This window comes from Blennius ocellaris, assembly GCF_963422515.1.
Source record: "Blennius ocellaris genome assembly, chromosome: 13".
NCBI lineage: Eukaryota > Metazoa > Chordata > Actinopteri > Blenniiformes > Blenniidae > Blennius > Blennius ocellaris.
This window is the reverse complement of record NC_137662.1, coordinates 345,781-367,089: the sequence shown is the minus strand read 5'-3', so window position 1 is coordinate 367,089 and position 21,309 is coordinate 345,781. Positions and strand designations below refer to the sequence as shown.

Below are 21,309 nucleotides of genomic sequence, written 5' to 3'. Positions count from 1 at the left end.
TAAGGTGTTCGCCCAAAAAAGGCAAAAAAAGGCCGAAACGGAAAATCTAAACCATCATAGGGCGAAGGTCGTATCGGCTAAATTGAGATATACAAAAATAGAGGAGATTGTTTACTACAATAATTTAGAGGGAATTTTTCTTACCTAGTCCAGTTTAATTTTTATTAGCCATCCAAGCTCCCCACCCCCTAATCGCCTTTTTGGCTCCTGTCATCCATTAACATGGGGAAACGGAAAATTCTCGCCGAAAATCAACGATTTTAAACTCCCCGAACTACTCTTAACTGTTTGCAAACCGTGACTCTCAGCCACAAACCGAGGGCATCGCCACGCCCACGAGACCCTGCCGAACAAGAGGATGTAACATATGTGGGGAAAATTCCAAAACAAGTCCCCAGAATGACGAGTTAAAGTGATAGAGTAACATTCTTTTCGCCTCAGAATTTAATACTGTAGCGGATGGAGCCCAATCTGCCGTTAGTGCCAAACAGCGCCCCCTGGTGTCCACAGTTTACCTCTGACTGCTTCCACACCCACACCGTCTGAAAGAGGACAAAAATTCCTACAAAAGTATGGTATTTTTATCCACATACTCCCCCGATAACTATGGATTCAGAGCAGTTGTTCGCAAAGTTCTGGAATTCATCTTCACTCTCTCACACTCTAGGTCTCTCAGTTAACGATCAAAGTGACGTGCAGCTGCTGTGAAAATCTACAGCAGGATTGCGCAATCCTGCTCCGGGGACCGGGGGAGGGGGAGGGGGAGCATCTCAGTGACATTTTCAGGATCTCATAGGCCTAGCAAGCCCGTTAGCATTTTAACAAACATTATCCGATTGAGCTGAAATTTGGTAGGTAGCCTAATGGGGCCGCTGCGGTCATGAATCACTACATAATTAGCTGGTTTTGAGGCCGTTTTTTTCAAAATAAAAGTAATTAAAAAAATACTATTTTTTTTAAGTTAAAAAATGATCATTAACTGGTCTAGAGTATCGTGGCCACCCCGACGGGCTTGAGCCACAGTTTACGAAAGGCCAGGCCGCAGGCCTAGCCAATGCCAGCTTCCTTTTGTAATCCGTACACAACTGACAAAGGCCCTCAAATTCATGTCGGTGGAAGTTTTTGAAAAACCTTTCCTGTTCCATAAGTGCTGCGTCATTCACACCTTCGTACACCGCCGACAAAGGCCGGGCCTCCTAGGCCCGGCACTCCACCAGGTCAGTCTCATGTCACACACTGACCTCCGTAGGAGGCCTGGCCTGAGGCCATATAATTCATGTCGGTGGAAGTTTTTGAAAAACCGTTATTGTGCCATAAGTGCTGTGTCTTTTACACTAGAATTGAAGTAAGACCACATTCAGGATCGGGGCCATCTGGGGAGTACCCAAGAGACATTTTCAGGCAGCTCGGCTAGCTTGCGGCTTAGCATGCCTGTTAGCATGCGAGCAAACATTGTCGGATTGAGCCGAAATTTGGTAGGTAGCCTAATGGGGTTGCCGCGATCACAAATCACTAGCTAATTAGCTGATTTTGACGCAGTTTTTTCAAAATAAAAGTCATACAAATTTTTTTTTTTTTTTTTTTTTATATTTAAGCAAATATTTTGAACCGTTCATAGCCACCCCCCCGACGGGCAATCTCGAGGTCCCGACCAATGCTGCTTGCAGCTTTAATTAGGGACCTCGCCAACGGGTGGGCCCTAGGCCCAGCCAACGGCAGGTCTCTTTTGGATTTCGTCGTCGCCAAAAGTGTGGGGCCTCCGCAGGAGGCCCCACACTCATCCAGGCCCTCTCCTGACCCTCCCAGAGTGGCCGACGCCCCCGAAGGGGGCGTCGGCCACTACCTGGTGGCGAAATTATATATTGTTTTTCGAATGTTTATTATTATTTTTTGGTTCGTTTTTCTTTCGCGCCGGGATCCCAAATTTCACCCCCTAAACACGCTCAAAAACTCACCAAATTTGGAACGCTCGCCAAAAGTGTGGCACGCCACAATCTCACGTCAAAAAATTCCAGGAAAATCCAAAAATGGCTCTCTAGCGCCACCTAGACACACTAAATCGCCCGCCACGGTCCGTAGGAATGTCGTAGAGAAATGTCGCGAATACGAAACTTATTCGTCTACTCGAGCCCTACGACTCACGCGCTCTAACTTTTGACCTAACTCCAACAGGAAGGCCGCTATTTGCCTTTCAAAGTAAGGTGTTCACCCAAAAAAGGCAAAAAAAGGCCGAAACGGAAAATCTAAACCATCATAGGGCGAAGGTCGTATCGGTTAAATTGAGATATACAAAAATAGAGGAGATTGTTTACTACAATAATTTAGAGGGAATTTTTCTTACCTAGTCCAGTTTAATTTTTATTAGCCGTCCAAGCTCCCCACCCCCTAATCGCCTTTTTGGCTCCTGTCATCCATTAACATGGGGAAACGGAAAATTCGCCCCCAAAATCAACGATTTTAAACTCCCCGAACTACTCTTAACTGTTTGCAAACCGTGACTCTCAGCCACAAACCGAGGGCATCGCCACGCCCGCGAGACTCTGCCGAACAAGAGGATGTAACATATGTGGGGAAAATTCCAAAACAAGTCCCCAGAATGACGAGTTAAAGCGACACAGTAACATTTTTCTCGTCCGAAATCTTAACACTATAGCGGATGGAGCCAAATCTGCCGTTCCTGCCAAACAGCGCCCCCTGGTGTCCAAAGTTTACCTCCGACTGCTTCCAAACGTACACAATCTTAAAGAGGACAAAAATTCCTATAAAAGTATGGTATTTTTATCCACATACTCCCCCGATAAGTATAGATTAAGAGCAGTTGTTTGCGACATCTTGGAATTATGAAAATATCTCTCCCACTCTAGCTCTCACACTTAACGATCAAAGTGACGTGCACCTGCTGTGAAAATCTACAGCAGGATTGCGCAATCCTGCTCCGGGGACCGGGGGAGGGGGAGGGGGAGCATCTCAGTGACATTTTCAGGATCTCATAGGCCTAGCAAGCCCGTTAGCATTTTAACAAACATTATCCGATTGAGCTGAAATTTGGTAGGTGGCCTAATGAGGCCGCTGCAGTCATGAATCACTACATAATTAGCTGGTTTTGAGGCCGTTTTTTTCAAAATAAAACTAATAAAAAAAGTACTGTTTTTTAAACGCTTAAAAAATTATCATTAACTGGTCTAGAGGATCGTGGCCACCCCAACGGGCTTGAGCCACAGTTTACGAAAGGCCAGGCCGCAGGCCTGGCCAACGGCAGCTCTCTTTTGTAATTTGTACACCGCCGACAAAGCCGGGCCTCCTAGGCCCGGCACTCCACCAGGTCACTCTCATGTCCCACACTGACCTCCGTAGGAGGCCTGGCCTGAGGCCATATAATTCATGTCGGTGGAAGTTTTTGAAAAACCGTTATTGTGCCATAAGTGCTGTGTCTTTTACACTAGAATTGAAGTAAGACCACATTCAGGATCGGGGCCATCTGGGGAGTACCCAAGAGACATTTTCAGGCAGCTCGGCTAGCTTGCGGCTTAGCATGCCTGTTAGCATGCGAGCAAACATTGTCGGATTGAGCCGAAATTTGGTAGGTAGCCTAATGGGGTTGCCGCGATCACAAATCACTAGCTAATTAGCTGATTTTGACGCAGTTTTTTCAAAATAAAAGTCATACAAAATTTTTTTTTTTTTTTTTTTAATATTTAAGCAAATATTTTGAACCGTTCATAGCCACCCCCCCGACGGGCAATCTCGAGGTCCCGACCAATGCTGCTTGCAGCTTTAATTATTATTATATTTTTTTTCACGGATAAATCCCTCATTTTGACCCCCTAGACACGCTCAAAAACTCACCAAATTTGGAAGACTCGTCAAAAGTGTGGCAATCTATATTATCACGTCAATAAATTCCATGAAATTCCAAAAATGGCTCTCTAGCGCCACCTAGACACATTTAATCGCCCGCCACGGTCCGTAGGAATGTCGTACAGAAATGTCGCGAATACGAAACTTCTTCGTCTACTCGAGCCCTACGACTCACGCGCTCTAACTTTTGACCTAACTCCAACAGGAAGCCGGTTATTTGCCTTTCAAAGTAAGGTGTTCGCCCAAAAAAGGCAAAAAAAGGCCGAAACGGAAAATCTAAACCATCATAGGGCGAAGGTCGTATTGGTTAAATTGAGATATACAAAAATAGAGGAGATTGTTTACTACAAATATTTAGAGGGAATTTTTCTTACCTAGTCCAGTTTAATTTTTATTAGCCGTCCAAGCTCCCCACCCCCTAATCGCCTTTTTGGCTCCTGTCATCCATTAACATGGGGAAACGGAAAATTCTCGCCGAAAATCAACGATTTTAAACTCCCCGAACTACTCTTAACTGTTTGCAAACCGTGACTCTCAGCCACAAACCGAGGGCATCGCCATGCCCGCGAGACCCTGCCGAACAAGAGGATGTAACATATGTGGGGAAAATTCCAAAACAAGTCCCCAGAATGACGAGTTAAAGCGACACAGTAACATTTTCTTCGTTCTTCATTTTTACATTGAATCCTGATGGGAGATATCCGGCGTTGTCGCCAAACAGCGCCCCCTGGTGTCCAAAGTTTACCTCCGACTGCTTCCAAGCGTACACCGTCTTAAAGAGGACAAAAATTCCTACAAAAGTATGGTATTTTTATCCACATACTCCCCCGATAAGTATAGATTAAGAGCACTTGTTCGCAAAATCTTTGAATATAATCCTCCCTGTCTCACTCTGACGTCAGAGTGTCCGCGCTCGGTGCAGCTGTGAAATTCTCCACTGTGATTGGTCAGTGCATCACTCCATATATGGGCAGCTTCCTGTAGCTTCAGGCTCATCACTGCTGTGTGATTGACAGCCTGTCATATCCTGCAGTTTGACCTGAGAGTGACCTCACCAGTCATTCTCAGGTCAGGTTACTCTCATGTGACCTGACCTCACTCTCATGTCTCATGTTCTCCTGTCATGAGGACATGCAAAACCTGTATGAGACCTGGCCTGAGACATGTAATTCATGTCGGTGGAAGTTTGTGAAAAACCTTCATTGATGCATCATTCACACCTTCGTTCACGCCGACAAAGGCCGGGCCTCCTAGGCCCGGCACTCCACCAGGTCAGTCTCATGTCAGGTTACTCTCATGTGACCTGACCTCACTCTCATGTCTCATGTTCTCCTGTCATGAGGACATGCAAAACCTGTACGAGACCTGGCCTGAGGCCCTCACATTCATGTCGGTGGAAGTTTGTGAAAAACCTTTATGGCATCATTCACACCTTCGCACACCGCCGACAAAGGCCGGGCCTCCTAGGCCCGGCACTCCACCAGGTCACTCTCATGTCACACACTGACCTCCGTAGGAGGCCTGGCCTGAGGCCATATAATTCATGTCGGTGGAAGTTTTTGACAAACCTTTATTGTTCCATAAGTGCAGTGTCATTCACACTAGAATTGAAGTAAGACCAGATTTGGGATCGGGGCAACCTGGGGAGTACCACACTGAGATTTTCAGGTGTATCCGCTAGCTTGCGGCATAGCATGCCCATTAGCATGCTAGTAAACATTGTTCGATTGAGCTGAAATTTGGTAGGTTGCCTAATGGGGGTGCTGCGGTCACAAATCACTAGCTAATTAGCTGGTTCCGACGCCGTTTTTTCAAAATAAAAGTACTAATTTTTTTTTTTATTTTTTTTTGCTTAAATAACATTTTTTTTAATTAACCGTTCATAGCCACCCCCCCGACGGGCAATCTCGAGGTCCCGACCAATGCTGCTTGCAGCTTTAATTAATGTATGTTTTTATTATTTTGCTGATCTTGGACAGAAACAGTTTCACCCAGATAAATATAAATATAATATATGATAATAGTATAATAGTATTTATAATATATAATATAAATATAATCTACACAGAGACTGTGTTGAGTCAACATGAGTCCCGTGGTTTTCTCTGAATAAATATCCATTACAAGCTTCAGGCTTCAGGAGAAAAACAATGCAATTAATCACAATTAATTACGGAAAACTGTGCAATTAATTGTGTAATTTATTTTAATCGATTGACAGCACTTAATATAATATAATACAATATAATACAATATGATATAAAACCAGACGAGACTGTAATGGGGAACCAGTCATCACACTTAGACACTTGGAGACAGACAGGATAGTTGCACACAAGAAAACGCTGTATACATAAATAGATAATTACATAAATATATATGCATATATACACATGGAAATACAAGGCGGGAAAGTATGGTGAAGAACAGTCAGTAGTATTAATTACATTATTTATAATTGTCACTGTGCCATTGAAAATGTTTATCACTCATTTATTACTAGTTTGTGCTGTTGAATAGTAACAACAGCAGGTATCCATGAACTGGTAGCTCTTAGTAGTCTGCTACTGTTAATGCTGTGACTGTTAGTACTGTGACTGTTAGTACTGTGACTGTTGGTACTGTGACTGTTAATGCTGTGACTGTTGGTACTGTGACTGTTAATGCTGTGACTGTTAATGCTGTGACTGTTGGTACTGTGACTGTTAATGCTGTGACTGTTAATGCTGTGACTGTTGGTACTGTGACTGTTAATGCTGTGACTGTTAATGCTGTGACTGTTGGTACTGTGACTGTTAATGCTGTGACTGTTAGTACTGTGACTGTTAATGCTGCTACTGTTAATGCTGTGACTGCTAGTACTGTGACTGTTAATGCTGCTACTGTTAATGCTGTGACTGCTAGTACTGTGACTGTTAATGCTGCTACTGTTAATGCTGTGACTGATAGTACTGTGACTGGTAATGCTGTGACTGTTAGTACTGTGACTGTTAATGCTCCTACTGTTAATGCTGTGACTGTTAATGCTGCTACTGTTAGTACTGTGACTGTTAACGCTGTGACTGTTAATGCTGTGACTGTTGGTACTGTGACTGTTAATGCTGTGACTGTTAGTACTGTGACTGTTAATGCTGCTACTGTTAATGCTGTGACTGCTAGTACTGTGACTGTTAATGCTGCTACTGTTAATGCTGTGACTGCTAGTACTGTGACTGTTAATGCTGCTACTGTTAATGCTGTGACTGATAGTACTGTGACTGGTAATGCTGTGACTGTTAGTACTGTGACTGTTAATGCTCCTACTGTTAATGCTGTGACTGTTAATGCTGCTACTGTTAGTACTGTGACTGTTAACGCTGTGACTGTTAGTACTGTGACTGTTAATGCTGCTACTGCTAGTACTGTGACTGTTTATGCTGCTACTGTTAATATTGTGACTGTTAGTATTGTGACTGTTAATGCTGTGACTGCTAATGTTCCTCAAGTAGAGTATGTTAATGCTCCTATGGTGGAGTTGGTTAATGCTCCTACAGTAGAGTATGTTAATGCTCCTATAGTGGATTTGGTCAATGCTCCCACAGTGGAGTGGATTAATGCTCCTATGGTGGAGTTAGTTAAGGCTGAGAGAGAATGCCAGCAGACCAACAGAAGATTGCTGATGCTACTATGGGGAAGGTCTTTAACAAGGTCCTGGAGGACCCTGAAGGACCTCAGTCTCAGCAGTAGAGGTCCTGGTACTAGTAGAGGTCCTAGTAGAAGCTGTACTTCTACTAGCTGACCACGCCGATGTGTCCAACCAGCTGGTGAGAGGCCACGCAGACCTCCTGCAGCTCTGCCCCCCCCCCCCCCCCATGTACTTGTGTAATAACCTACAAGCACTTCAGTCAGGCTAACTGTACTCAGCGTTGTGTAATGACTGTGTACAGTGTACAGTGGAGTAGTGGTTGGCACTGCTGCCTCACAGTGAAAAAGTTCCCAGTCTGATTCCTGCTGAACATGTGAACATCTCCTCATTTCTTCTTCCCACTGTCCAAAGACATGAATATTAGAAGAACTGATGTCTCAGATTTTCCTGTAGGTGTGAAAGAGTCTGTCTGTGTCTCTGCTATTGCTATTGTTTTATATATATAAAAAATTCCCCTCTTGCCCTGTTTTTTTATTCCAAGCTCGGGTCCTCTACCAGAGGCCTGGGAGCTTGAGGGTCCTGGTCCTCTACCAGAGGCCTGGGAGCTTGAGGGTCCTGGTCCTCTACCAGAGGCCTGGGAGCTTGAGGGTCCTGCTCCTCTACCAGAGGCCTGGGAGCTTGAGGGTCCTGCTCCTCTACCAGAGGCCTGGGAGCTTGAGGGTCCTGCTCCTCTACCAGAGGCCTGGGAGCTTGAGGGTCCTGCGCAGTATCTTTGCTGTTCCAAGTACTGCACTTTTCTGGACTGAGATGTCCGAGGTTGTTCCAGGGATCTGCTGGAGCCACTCCTCCAGTTTGGGGGTTACTGCCCCGAGGGCACTACTGTCACCTTCACCTTCCAAGCCTCTCCAGCTCCTCTCTGAGCCCTTGGTATTTCTCAAGTTTCTCATGTTCCTTCTTTCTGATGTTCCCATCACTTGGTATTGCTACATCCACCACCACGGCTTTCCTCTGCCCTTTATCAACCACCACCATGTCTGGTTGGTTCGCCATTACCATCCTGTCTGGATGTATCTGGAAGTCCCACAGGATCTTCGCTCGGTCATTCTCCACCACCTTTGGGGGGTCTCCCACTGTGACCTTGGGGTTTCCAGACCATACTCCGCACAGATGTTTCAGTACACTATGCCAGCCACTTGGTTATGACGTTCCATGTATGCTTTCCCAGCCAGCATCTTGCACCCTGCAGTTCTGTGCTGGATTGTCTCAGGTGCCTCTTTGCACAGTCTACACCTTGGGTCTTGTCTGGTGTGGTAGATCTGGGCTTCTATGGCTCTGGTGCTCAGAGCCTGCTCCTGTGCAGCCAGGATGAGGGCCTCTGTGCTGTCCTGTAGGCCAGCCCTCTCTAGCCATTGGTAGGACTTCTTGAGATCAGCCACTTCAGTTATGTTCCGGTGGTACATCCCATGTAGGGGCGTGTCCTCCCATGATGGTCCCTCTTCCAGCACCTCCTCATCTCGCCATTGTCTGAGACCTTCGTTGAGTATGTCATCCGTTGGAGCCCTGTCCTTGATGTACGTAAGGAGCTTGGATGTTTCATCCTGGATAGTGGCTCTCACGCTCACTAGTCCTCGGCCTCCTTCCTTACGGCTAGCATACAGTCTCAAGGTGCTGGATTTGGGATGGAACCCACCATGCATGGTGAGGAGCTTTCGTGTTTTAACATCCGTGGTCTGTATCTCTTCCTTTGGCTACCTTATTATACCCGCAGGGTACCTGATCACTGGCAGGGCGTAGCTGTTTATTGCACTGGACTTGTTCTTGCCATTGAGCTGGCTTCTTAGGACTTGCCTCACTCGCTGGAGGTATTTGGCCGTTGCCGCATTCCTTGTTGCTTGTTCAAGGTTGCTATTTGCCTATGGTATTCCCAGGTACTTGTAACTGTCCTCAATGTCTGCTATTGTTCCTTCTGGGAGTGAGACCCCTTCAGTGTGGACTACTTTGCCTCGTTTTGTCACCATCTACATTTCTCGAGCCCGAATGACATCCCAATGTCATTGCTGTAGATCCTGGTGGTGTGGATCAGGGAGTCTATGTCCCGTTCGTTCTTGGCGTACAGCTTGATGTCATCCATGTAGAGGAGGTGACTGATCGTGGCCCCGTTCCTGAGGCGGTATCCGTAGCCAGTCTGGGTGTACCTCTTGGGTAACGGTCTTTTCATTGCACCTCTCTGGGCCTCTGTCAGTTGACTCACTTCTCTCCGTGCTGCCTTGATGTTAGCCTCCAGCCATCTTTTCCATGGTGGGTATTGTTTCTCATGGCTCCCATGGTTGCTCTTATAGCCAAGCATCTCTAGGATCACTGCTGCTGAAGTGTATATCAGCTAATTGGTTTCAGTGATTGTTGTGGTAGGGATCGCTCTAACTATATATATACCGTATTTTCCGCCCTATAAGGCGCACCTAAATACCTCAAATTTTCTTAAAAGCTGCCAGTGCGCCTTATAGCCCGGTGCGCCTTATATACGGACGATTGTTCTACTCCAGACTGCTATTTGACAGCTGAACAACTAGAAGCTTTTATTTTGACAACTCTAACTTTGCAACCGGATCTTCAGAGCGGACGAGACTCCGCACAACACCTTCATCACTCATGGTTGCACACCAACATTCTAACAAACCAAAATAAACTAGATGAAATAATTACTCCCTAAACTGGGGAACAAAAACACAGCATAAACACAATCAACACAACACCAAGCCCAACAACAACCCACAATAACCTCCAACAACACAAAACATGAATTTGTCGCTGCAAGGCATGATGGGACATCATGCCTTGCAGCGACAAATTCAACCTGAGCTCCTCAGTGCAGCCGATAGAAACTCCCATAATTCATTGCAGCTGTTTGTGGTGTTTTAAATGCAATTATTGGGGGTTATATTTGGTTTGTGGTGTCGGTAATAATTGTGTTGTGTTGTGTATTTGTTGCTTAGTTCATGTAGTTTAGTTTATTATTATTATTATTATTACCGGTAGTTGTAAGTTGTCAACCAGTAGTGAAGAAGGTTTTGTGTGTAGTGTCCTACTGGCATAGGCTGCAGGTAGGACTATCAAAATAAAGTGTGTGCACCTCTCTGGGTGTTAGAAGCATTGGAAAATGTAACTTAATGGCTTTGAGCTATAAATGTTGCTGACCACTGGTCTGTTCCATGCGCCTTATAGGGCGGTGCGCCTTATATATGAATGAAGTTGTAAATTATGTCAATCAATGTAGGTGCACCTTATAACCCGGTGCGCCTTATAGGGCAGAAAATACGGTATATATATATAGTACCTTTTAGGTGGACTGTATAACTAAACTGTCCCTGAACACTGTCCCCTGCAGCTGAACCGTCAGAACCGCTCTCTGAAGAGGAAGAGCATGATGCTGCTGGCCCACCTCAGCCCGGAGACCATCACAGCCATCAACCTGGAGGAGGAAGAGGAGGAGGAGGAGGAGGGTAAAGGTCTGCCTGCCGCCGACACACTCTGCCTCTCCCCTCATTGCCACTCCCAGATTACAGGTAATTCGCTCAACAACAGCAACATTCATGCATTCACCAAAGCCTCATTCAAGCTCATTGTCACCAGCCTGTCATTGAATAACATCACTGCCTTTGGTTTTAATGTTTTACTTGTTTATATTGTGAGGTTTGTAATGTAGATACAGTTAGTGAAGTGTCACTCATTTCTTTTGATGTACATGAAAACAGCTCCTGTTTACTGAGTCAACACTTTGCATGTTTACATGTTTACATCAGATCTCTCTCATATGCAACTTGTGTTTTATCTGAGTTCACCAGTGGAAAGTTCTAGCTCAAGTTTATCAATATCACCTGGTTCTCCTGATCAATAGAGTTTCATATCGCCTGGCTCCACTGGTCAATAGATTAGTGTATCACCTGGTTCCACTGATCAATAGATTAGTGTATCATCTGGTTCCACTGATCAATAGATGAGTGTATCAATAGAAGTGTTTCCTGATAATCTTCCTCCAGGAAGCAGGGAGAAAGTAAAGAGTCATGGTCCAAAGACAGAACCCCGAGGAACTCCAGATTGAGGGGTAGCCTGAGCTGAAGAGTCTTTAACATGAATGAAGTGGAACCTGTCTGATCAAGCTGATTGATCCAGTTTAGTGTTGAACCTTTAACCCACATGGAATGTTACAATTTCTGTAATTAGATGGTCTGATCAATAATACCAATGTTCTGATCAATAGTACCAATGTTCTGATCAATAGTACTAATGTTCTGATCAATAGTTCCAATGTTCTGATCAATAATACCAATGTTCTGATCAATAGTACCAATGTTCTGATCAATAGTATGACTGTTTTGATCAATAGTACCCATGTTCTGATCAATAGTTCCAATGTTCTGATCAATAGTACCAATGTTCTGATCAATAATATGACTGTTTTGATCAATAGTACCAATGTTCTGATCAATAGTACCAATGTTCTGATCAATAGTAGGACTATTTTGATCAATAGTACCAATGTTCTGATCAATAGTGTGACTGTTTTGATCAATAGTACCAATGTTCTGATCAATAGTACCAATGTTCTGATCAATAGTAGGACTATTTTGATCAATAGTACCAATGTTCTGATCAATAGTGTGACTGTTTTGATCAATAGTACCAATCTTCTGATCAATAGTGTGACTGTTTTGATCAATAGTACCAATGTTCTGATCAATAGTACCAATGTTCTGATCAATAGTAGGACTATTTTGATCAATAGTACCAATGTTCTGATCAATAGTTCCAATGTTCTGATCAATAGTACCAATGTTCTGATCAATAATATGACTGTTTTGATCAATAGTACCAATGTTCTGATCAATAGTACCAATGTTCTGATCAATAGTAGGACTATTTTGATCAATAGTACCAATGTTCTGATCAATAGTGTGACTGTTTTGATCAATAGTACCAATGTTCTGATCAATAGTACCAATGTTCTGATCAATAGTGTGACTGTTTTGATCAATAGTACCAATGTTCTGATCAATAGTACCAATGTTCTGATCAATAATATGACTGTTTTGATCAATAGTACCAATGTTCTGATCAATAGTACCAATGTTCTGATCAATAGTAGGACTATTTTGATCAATAGTACCAATGTTCTGATCAATAGTGTGACTGTTTTGATCAATAGTACCAATGTTCTGATCAATAGTGTGACTGTTTTGATCAATAGTACCAATGTTCTGATCAATAGTACCAATGTTCTGATCAATAGTAGGACTATTTTGATCAATAGTACCAATGTTCTGATCAATAGTTCCAATGTTCTGATCAATAGTACCAATGTTCTGATCAATAATATGACTGTTTTGATCAATAGTACCAATGTTCTGATCAATAGTACCAATGTTCTGATCAATAGTAGGACTATTTTGATCAATAGTACCAATGTTCTGATCAATAGTGTGACTGTTTTGATCAATAGTACCAATGTTCTGATCAATAGTACCAATGTTCTGATCAATAGTGTGACTGTTTTGATCAATAGTACCAATGTTCTGATCAATAGTGTGACTGTTTTGATCAATAGTACCAATGTTCTGATCAATAGTACCAATGTTCTGATCAATAGTAGGACTATTTTGATCAATAGTACCAATGTTCTGATCAATAGTGTGACTATTTTGATCAATAGTACCAATGTTCTGATCAATAGTACCAATACAGCACTGAGATCTAACCAGGTCAGAGCAGGGAGCAGTTCTTGGTCTGAGGCCATGAGAAGATGATCAATAACTCTGATCAGAGTCTCTGAGATGATGAAGCTCTGATATGTCGTCTGGACAGAAACGGTCCAAAGTGAAATAAAGGGACGATGTGTTTTTACTCCGAGTTATATTTAAGTCAATCACTGATCTCAAACTCACTGAGTACTCAGTTACTCTGATCAATTACTCTGATCAGCTTTCAGCAGGGTTGTTGATAGACGCTGGTCCTGTAAGCAGGATTCAGTGCAGGTCAATAAATCTATTGATGAATGGCTTCTCTCACACTGCAGAGGAGTGTGTGAGACTCTGAACTGTGAGGACTGTACAGAGTCAATAAGCAATATTGTGATCACAGCTCAGCTGGTGTGTTGCAGCAACACACACCATCATCCCACCACCAACTCTACCATCACACACTTGTGTGTGTGTGTGTGTGTGTTGCATATGCATGAGGCGAGTGGGCCATTCCTCCAGATGTTCCTGAGTTGAGTCTGCCTGCAGTGCGGAGCGAGTCAGTGGTTCTGCTTCCATCCAGCTGCCTTGGGGAAATGTCACGGTCACTTCCTTTAGTCAGCCAGTAATTATACCTCGGCTGATAATGGATTCATCCTCCACCATGCCTCTCATCCGCCTGAACAAGGCTGCTGCCATTAAAAGGGAGAGATAATCATGTCATTTGCAAATGATATACTGTGACGCTCGAAGATGACTGGATACAGCAACAAGTTGACTTATCAAATATTGCATGTTTATTATGATGGAATTCATAATTGTATGTTAATGGAGAGCGAGTCGAGTCACTTCCTGTCGGTAACGTGTGTGTGTGTGTGTGTGTGTGTGTGTGTGTGTGTGTGTGTGTGTGTGTGTGTGTGTGTGTGTGTGTGTGTGTAGTATTTCTTTTCTTGGTTCTACTCAACAAAGATCAATTCTACTTCCCCCGAACAGTTTCAGGTGTCAGTCACCTTTTTCTACTGAAGGTCCTCTTTCAGTGTTTGGATCTGGCTCTGCTGCTTCACATTAACACATCTCAGACATCCATCTACCTTTCAATCAATCGAACTATATCTATAACCCGACGCTTCTATTGATGTATATCTATCTCCCTACCTTTCTATTGATCCATATCTATCTCTCTACCTTTCTATTGATCTATATCTATCCAACTACCTTTCTATTGATCTATATCTATCTACCTACCTTTCTGTCAATCTACATCTATGTACCTCACTTTCTATGATCTATATCTATGTACCTCACTTTCTATGATCTATATCTATGTACCTCACTTTCTATGATCTATATCTATGTACCTCACTTTCTATGATCTATATCTCTGTACCTCACTTTCTATGACCTATATCTATGTACCTATCTTTGTATGGTCTATATGTTGCTGTTGAGAGTAAATCAGTGGTAGAAGTGTTCAGCTGTGTAAAGCCCAGTGCTGATGTATTTGAACTATGGTTCCTGATAGTTTCAAAGTGTATTGTTCTGGTCCTGGGGGTGTGGAGGCCCTGCAGTGTCAATGAAACTAACTTTCTAATCACAGCCGGGTCTGGATTATCAGTCTCATCCCTTTGTTTTATGACACAATAATCCTCTGCAGGTTTCTCCTCTGGCACGTTTTTGCTTTTCTTCTGTAGAAGTCGAGTGTTTTTCACATTATTCTACAACATTCTGTCAATGATTTGTCAGGAATGGCCTGCAATTCCAGGATACGCTCTTATTGACACTGTATGTTACCTAAACATCTGGTTGTTAAACCATGTGTGTTGCTCATCAGCCACCATTTCAGGGTTCCCACTGGAAACATCACACATTCATGATGTGAAACACAATAATGTTAAAATGACAGAAGAACTGAGTGACCGTGTCTGTGGTTTGGTTGTAGAGCTCAGAAATAAGTTGGAAGTGGCGGTGAAGAGGAAGGATGAGGCCGAGGCCCGTCTGGAGGCAGGAAGAGAAGAACTGAGAGAAACCCGGGAGGAGGTAAGATCTTCATCTGACCTTTGACCCCAGGAAACCTGGGGGAGGCCCAGGAGAACTGTTCGTTAGCAAAACATGCCCAGACGTGTCAGTTTGTGAAAATATCATCACAGTTGAAAATGCACATTGTGGTGTTGGAGTGAGTACTTCTCAGTGTAACGATGAAGAGGAGACGCGGGAACAAGGGACCATCAACACGTGATAGCTGTGATTCTCCTGCTCTTTCTTTATTTGATTTTTATTTCATAGCATGTTTTTCACCCTCTGGACTCACGTTTTGGCCAATAAGAAGAAGATCCTCTGAATTGATGAAAACCTTGTAGTCGTTCTTTCTTGTGTTTTAACATTGTTATTGTGGTTTTACTGAAGTGTTTTTATGTTTCATTCCTGGTTCACGCTTTCATATTAAAATGGTGAATGGATTTTACTTCACGCCCTACAGTACTTTGTGTTGTTATTCACATTCACTGCTGTGGATCCTTCTGAACCATCAGCAGATCCTTTAGAACCCCAAGTGGATCCTTCTGAGCCCCCAGTGGATCCTTCTGAACCCCCAGTGGATCCTTCTGAACCACCAGTGGATCCTTCTGAACCCCCAGTGGATCCTTCTGAACGCCCAGTGGATCCTTCTGAACCCACAGTGGATCCTTCTGAACCCCCAGTGGATCCTTCTGAATGCCCAGTGGATCCTTCTGAGCCACCATTGGATTCTTCAAATCCCCCAGTGGATCCTTCTGAACCCACAGTGGATCCTTCTGAACCCCCAGTGGATCCTTCTGAACCCCCAGTGGATCCTTTTGAATGCCCAGTGGATCCTTCTGAACCCCCAGTGGATCCTTCTGAACGCCCAGTGGATCCTTCTGAACCCCCAGTGGATCCTTCTGAACCCACAGTGGATCCTTCTGAACCCCCAGTGGATCCTTCTGAATGCCCAGTGGATCCTTCTGAGCCACCATTGGATTCTTCAAATCCCCCAGTGGATCATTCTGAACCCCCAGTGGATCCTTCAAAGCCCCCAGTGGATCCTTCTGAGCCCTCAGTAGATCCCTCAGGACCCCCAGTGGATCCTTCTGAACCCCCAGTGGATCCTTCTGAACCACCAGTGGATCCTTCTGAATACCCAGTGGATCCTTCTGAATGCCCAGTGGATCCTTCTGAACCCCCAGTGGATCCTTCTGAGCCACCATTGGATTCTTCAAATCCCCCAGTGGATCATTCTGAACCCCCCAGTGGATCCTTCTGAGCCACCAGTGGATCCTTCAAAGCCCCCAGTGGATCCTTCTGAGCCCTCAGTAGATCCCTCAATGACCCCCAGTGGATCCTTCTGAACCACCAGTGGATCCTTCTGAACCCTCAGTGGATCCTTCTGAATGCCCAGTGGATCCTTCTGAACCCCCAGTGGATCCTTCTGAATGCCCAGTGGATCCTTCTGAACCCCCAGTGGATCCTTCTGAATGCCCAGTGGATCCTTCTTAACCACCAGTGGATCCTTCTGAGCCACCATTGGATTCTTCAAATCCCCCATTGGATTCTTCAAATCCCCCAGTGGATCATTCTGAACCCCCAGTGGATCCTTCTGAGCCACCAGTGGATCCTTCAAAGCCCCCAGTGGATCCTTCTGAGCCACCAGTAGATCCTTCTGAACCACCAGTAGATCCTTCTGAACCACCAGTAGATCTTTCAGGACCCCCAGTGGATCCTTCTGAGCCACCAGTAGATCCTTCTGAACCACCAGTAGATCCTTCTGAACCACCAGTAGATCCCTCAAGACCCCCAGGGGATCATTCTGAACCACCAGTAGATCTTTCAGGACCCCCAGTGGATCCTGCTGTTTCACAATCCTTTCGTTGCTCACGGATGATGAGAGTTTGACTCGTCGTCTTGAGTTTTTCTTCTTCTCTATTTGCAGCTGCTGAAGGAGAAGCACGGCGCCACCCTGCTGATTGCTGAGGTGTTGCGTCTGAAGAAGCTTCTGGGGAGTTTGAACAGAGGTCAAAGTTTTAACTTTACTCAAGCTTTGGTACTTGTGATATAAACATTTGTCCCTTGTTATTAACTACTCACACATTTTATATTGACATTTGACTTCAGTTTCTTTTTTCACATTTGGTGTAACTAACATGTTTATTTCAGGAGAACATTTGACACATAACTGGATTGGTACTTCAGGGAAACCTTTCTGAAATCTTCCTCCTGATTCCTGGATGTTGGTTGAACACTGAGGCACTTTTTAGATGAAAACAATTGCATTGTTTAGTAACTTCATATGAATCCCAGAACACTTCACATTCTGCTTCAGTCACCTCTTTGAAACAAAACTAGCGGAAGAGAGAGAAAGTAAACTGAAAGTGGTTTTCACAGTGGTGGGTCATATTCAAGTCTTGATATTTGTAGATGTTTTGAGCATCATTAATGTGGTGCTTGCAAGCATCAACATGTTAACATGAACAGTGTGTCTCATGATGTTTTAAAATGAGAACTTTCTGAGTGTGATGAGATCACCCTGCCTTTACATTAAGAATAACCTATTCTAGATCAGGAATCCTGAGCTCTGAGCTAACTTGGAATGACTCGGACAAGTTATTATATCGAGAAACGCACTTTGCTGTATTGACCATGTTTCTAAGGTGAACAATGTTTGTGCAGTGTCTCAGTTGGCCGTGGAGGAGTACCAGGCTTTGGAGGACTCTCTGAACCTGGAGCGAGACCTGAGGACCGAGGCTGAGACCTTTGCCAGAACGGTCAGTTTCTTTCTTTCTTTCATGTTTCACTCTTTGCACCATCAAAATGTTGGGCGTCCTCAATTTAAGCTCATATAAATAAATATACATGTAATATTGGAAGTCACTGCACAGACTCCAGGACACTTCTGAATGAACAGAATTAGCAGTCACAGCATTAACAGTAGGAGCCACCATCCAGGAAGGAGCTCCCAGGTCGATACCAGCAGTTGTTACTGTTCAACAGCAGAAAGTGAATGTTATAAATACCCCCGTCCTGGCATTGCCGAACACTGAATACTGTAATTATTGCTGCTAATGTGTGTATTTTCTCCCCTCTGCGTGTCTTGTACTCCTTTGTGTATGTATACATATGTAGCTATCTAATTATCTACTGATATATACATTGTCTGTTGTCTTGTGTGCAACCTTCCTTACTATATTTCAGTCAGTGTGTGAGGTGGAGCTGATGAATGTCTGGTCTAATGTGAACTAATTAGACTTCCTCGTGTTCCTCGTTTTGTCTAGATGGTGGTGGAGCAGAAGAAGCTGCAGAGACAGAGTCACATCCTGCTGCAGAGCTCCTCGCCCAGTCAGGCCCTGCAGGACGCCATGAGCCAGGTGGTTCAACTGACCCACCATCTGGAGACCCAGAGGCTGGAGCACCAGAACCAGGTCTCCATTCACTCAACACCTCCAGGAACATCTCATTCAAGTCTGTGGGAAAACATCCCATCATCCAAGTTTTGTGTTCCATCACAAGCCTTTAGCTTGACAAAAGAATAAGAATAGGGGGGGGGGGGGGGCGGCTATCAAGAAAACTATGAAGAATTCCAATATGCAGTAATCTATTTGCTCCAGACAAGCTGGTGATTTAAACTTTGTTTAGGTCTTCACTGAATTGTGTTTCTGGGAAATTCACCTTTGTCATCTGTTCATCGTTTGATCACATAGTGGTTTGTCTGATCTTGCGGTAGATGTATGGATAGATGGATGTATGGATAGATGGATGTATGGATAGATGGATGTATGGATGGATGGATGTATGGATGTATGGATGTATGGATGGATGAAGTGGGCCTGATATTGTGGAGTTTAGAAAAGCTGCTGGGAAGTCTGAAACTGGATCAAGCCAAGGTCGGGGCCAGGGTCGTGATGCGGGGATCAGGGCCACGGTCACAGGTCAGGGGGCCGGGTCACAGGTCAGGGCCGGGGTCAGAGGTCAGGGCCAAGTTCACAGGTCAGGGCCGGGGTCAGGGGCCGCGGTCAGAGGCCATTGGTGAGGTCCTGCGGCCCGCAGGATGATATTTTGTGGCCCTCATCTTGATATGACAGTATAACATTAGCGCAGCCTGTGAGGGGAGTGCACCTCAGATAGCAACAGCTCGGCGTGTCATGAACAGCCAGGCAGCAGTCACCTTGTGTGAGCTACCTGGTACTTTAAACTGTCTACAAATGCCACGATCGAGCACAATAAGTGAGGCGACTAATACTAGTTACAGCAAATGCATGAAGTCTGACAATGTGAAGTGCATCAATCAAATCAGATCCTGGGGCTTAAAGCACAGGAGGTGCTGTGCTTTTTGGGAGCAAAGACAATGTAACAAATCCACAGCTGCTTTATATTTATAGCGGGCCATGTAAAAGAAGAACTCAAACGCTTAACTTTATTGCCTGCTGTAATCAGCACCGGCTTTAATTTGACAATCACCTACAGGAACACCATGGAGGAGGAGACTACACACAAAACCCTCTCCACTCCCAGTTGCCAACTTACAACTAATAAACTAAACTAAACTAGATGAACTACCTACATGAACATGAACATGTACATGAACGAAACAACAAAAACACAACACAACCATTACCAACACTACAAAGCTAATAAAACAGCAATAATGACATCTAAAACACCACGAGCACAAACTCCCATAATGCATTGCAGCGATGAGGTCAGTGACGCTACATATTGTTAAAATAGTGGACGTATGCAGGAGATCTGGGTTTTTAGAACCATGAGTGTGAGTGTTGTGGCTTTCAATGTCTTTTAGTTGTTGTGTAATTCACCATTATTCAGAGTTAAGAGAGTTTATGTCGCTCTGTGGCTGTGAGCGTCAGCATGAAGCGTCGTTCCTCCACACGTAGTGACTGTTGGAACCAGGCCGCGCCCGCTAGTTCCTTTAAGAATACAGTCTGCCCAACAGGACCGGGAAAATTACTGGGTGAATTATTGCTTCCTTCATAAGCATTTGTGATTTCAATCCCATGTTTTCTTTAAAGCTCAAATTCCCACCTGCCAATTTCCCATGTGAGATCGAGTTATTCTAGTGAGGCCCTCTGACTGTGACTCAGAATGCCGTGGCTGTGGTTGTGGTGTCGCCACACTCCTGATCCAGTGGATCTGTTTGGGGATCCACACCAGGCGACGACGGCCTCCACCACCTTCCTGTCACAGAAACCCACCTTAATGACCTGCACTGCTGCAGCTCTTATTGATGAGCTCAAACTGGATATTTACACCACTTTAGAGCTCTTGCAGAACACTTTAGTCTGAGCTCATCGCTGGTTATCTACAATATTCCACATCCTCGTGTTAAGTACATTTTTCCATTAACGTGTGAAAGTAATGAATGTTTAAAACCATAAAGTCAAGTAAGTAAGATGTCGACCACAAGTTCAACTGAACCGTAGAAACACCACACCTGTTTCAACAGGGGGGAAAAAAAGGATTTTACATCTAAGTCATCCCAACGAGTCCCACCGATAATGCTTCTTTAGCTTTTTAATTACATAAGGGGGAAACACACAGTGAATCATCATCAGCCATGACGGTACGAGCAAAGGGCTGTGACCTGTCAGACTGATAATTAAAGCGTGAGAATAGCATGCGGCTCCGCCAATTAGAGCTGAGAGGGATCACTGATCTCTCATGCTGCTGGGCTGGAGGTGAGCCACATCCTTCATTTGAGGAACAATTAGAGCGCTGGGGAAGGAAGCGGCCTGAGGAGTGGATGGCTGCCAGTCAGCTGGCAGCTGGCCAACTGTGTTTATCAGACATGGTCCCTCAGAAGCTTCAGTCACCACAGGAACTGCAGAATCATACAACACAGACGCTCTCTGCATCACTGTCTGGGATGATTTATTCCACTTCCCTCTTTCATTTAGGATGTTTTCATTTCATGACCAACTCATGCGGGTGCATATATTTTTCCTCCAGGTCACAACAGAAACAGTTTTAGCATTGTGCTGGCAGTCAGGTCAAACCCATATTTTAATGTTGAACTCAGATATGTGTTAGCAGGGTGGGCTGACCTCCTAAACCAAAGCGCTCAGTTTGTCT

At 44.3% G+C, this 21,309-nt stretch overlaps 1 protein-coding gene across 1 annotated transcript in view; it reads left to right on the top strand.

The window, feature by feature from the left end:
• Positions 1 to 21,309, top strand: part of shtn1 (shootin 1) — a gene marked incomplete at both ends in the record, with an annotated part of 57,106 nt that overhangs the window by 16,747 nt on the left and 19,050 nt on the right. The window contains 5 exons of the mRNA XM_080507355.1: positions 10,869 to 11,046; positions 15,155 to 15,252; positions 17,159 to 17,240; positions 17,896 to 17,990; positions 18,498 to 18,644. Coding sequence (XP_080363481.1) covers positions 10,869 to 11,046; positions 15,155 to 15,252; positions 17,159 to 17,240; positions 17,896 to 17,990; positions 18,498 to 18,644 — 600 coding nt within the window. The remainder of the gene's footprint in view (positions 1 to 10,868; positions 11,047 to 15,154; positions 15,253 to 17,158; positions 17,241 to 17,895; positions 17,991 to 18,497; positions 18,645 to 21,309) is intronic.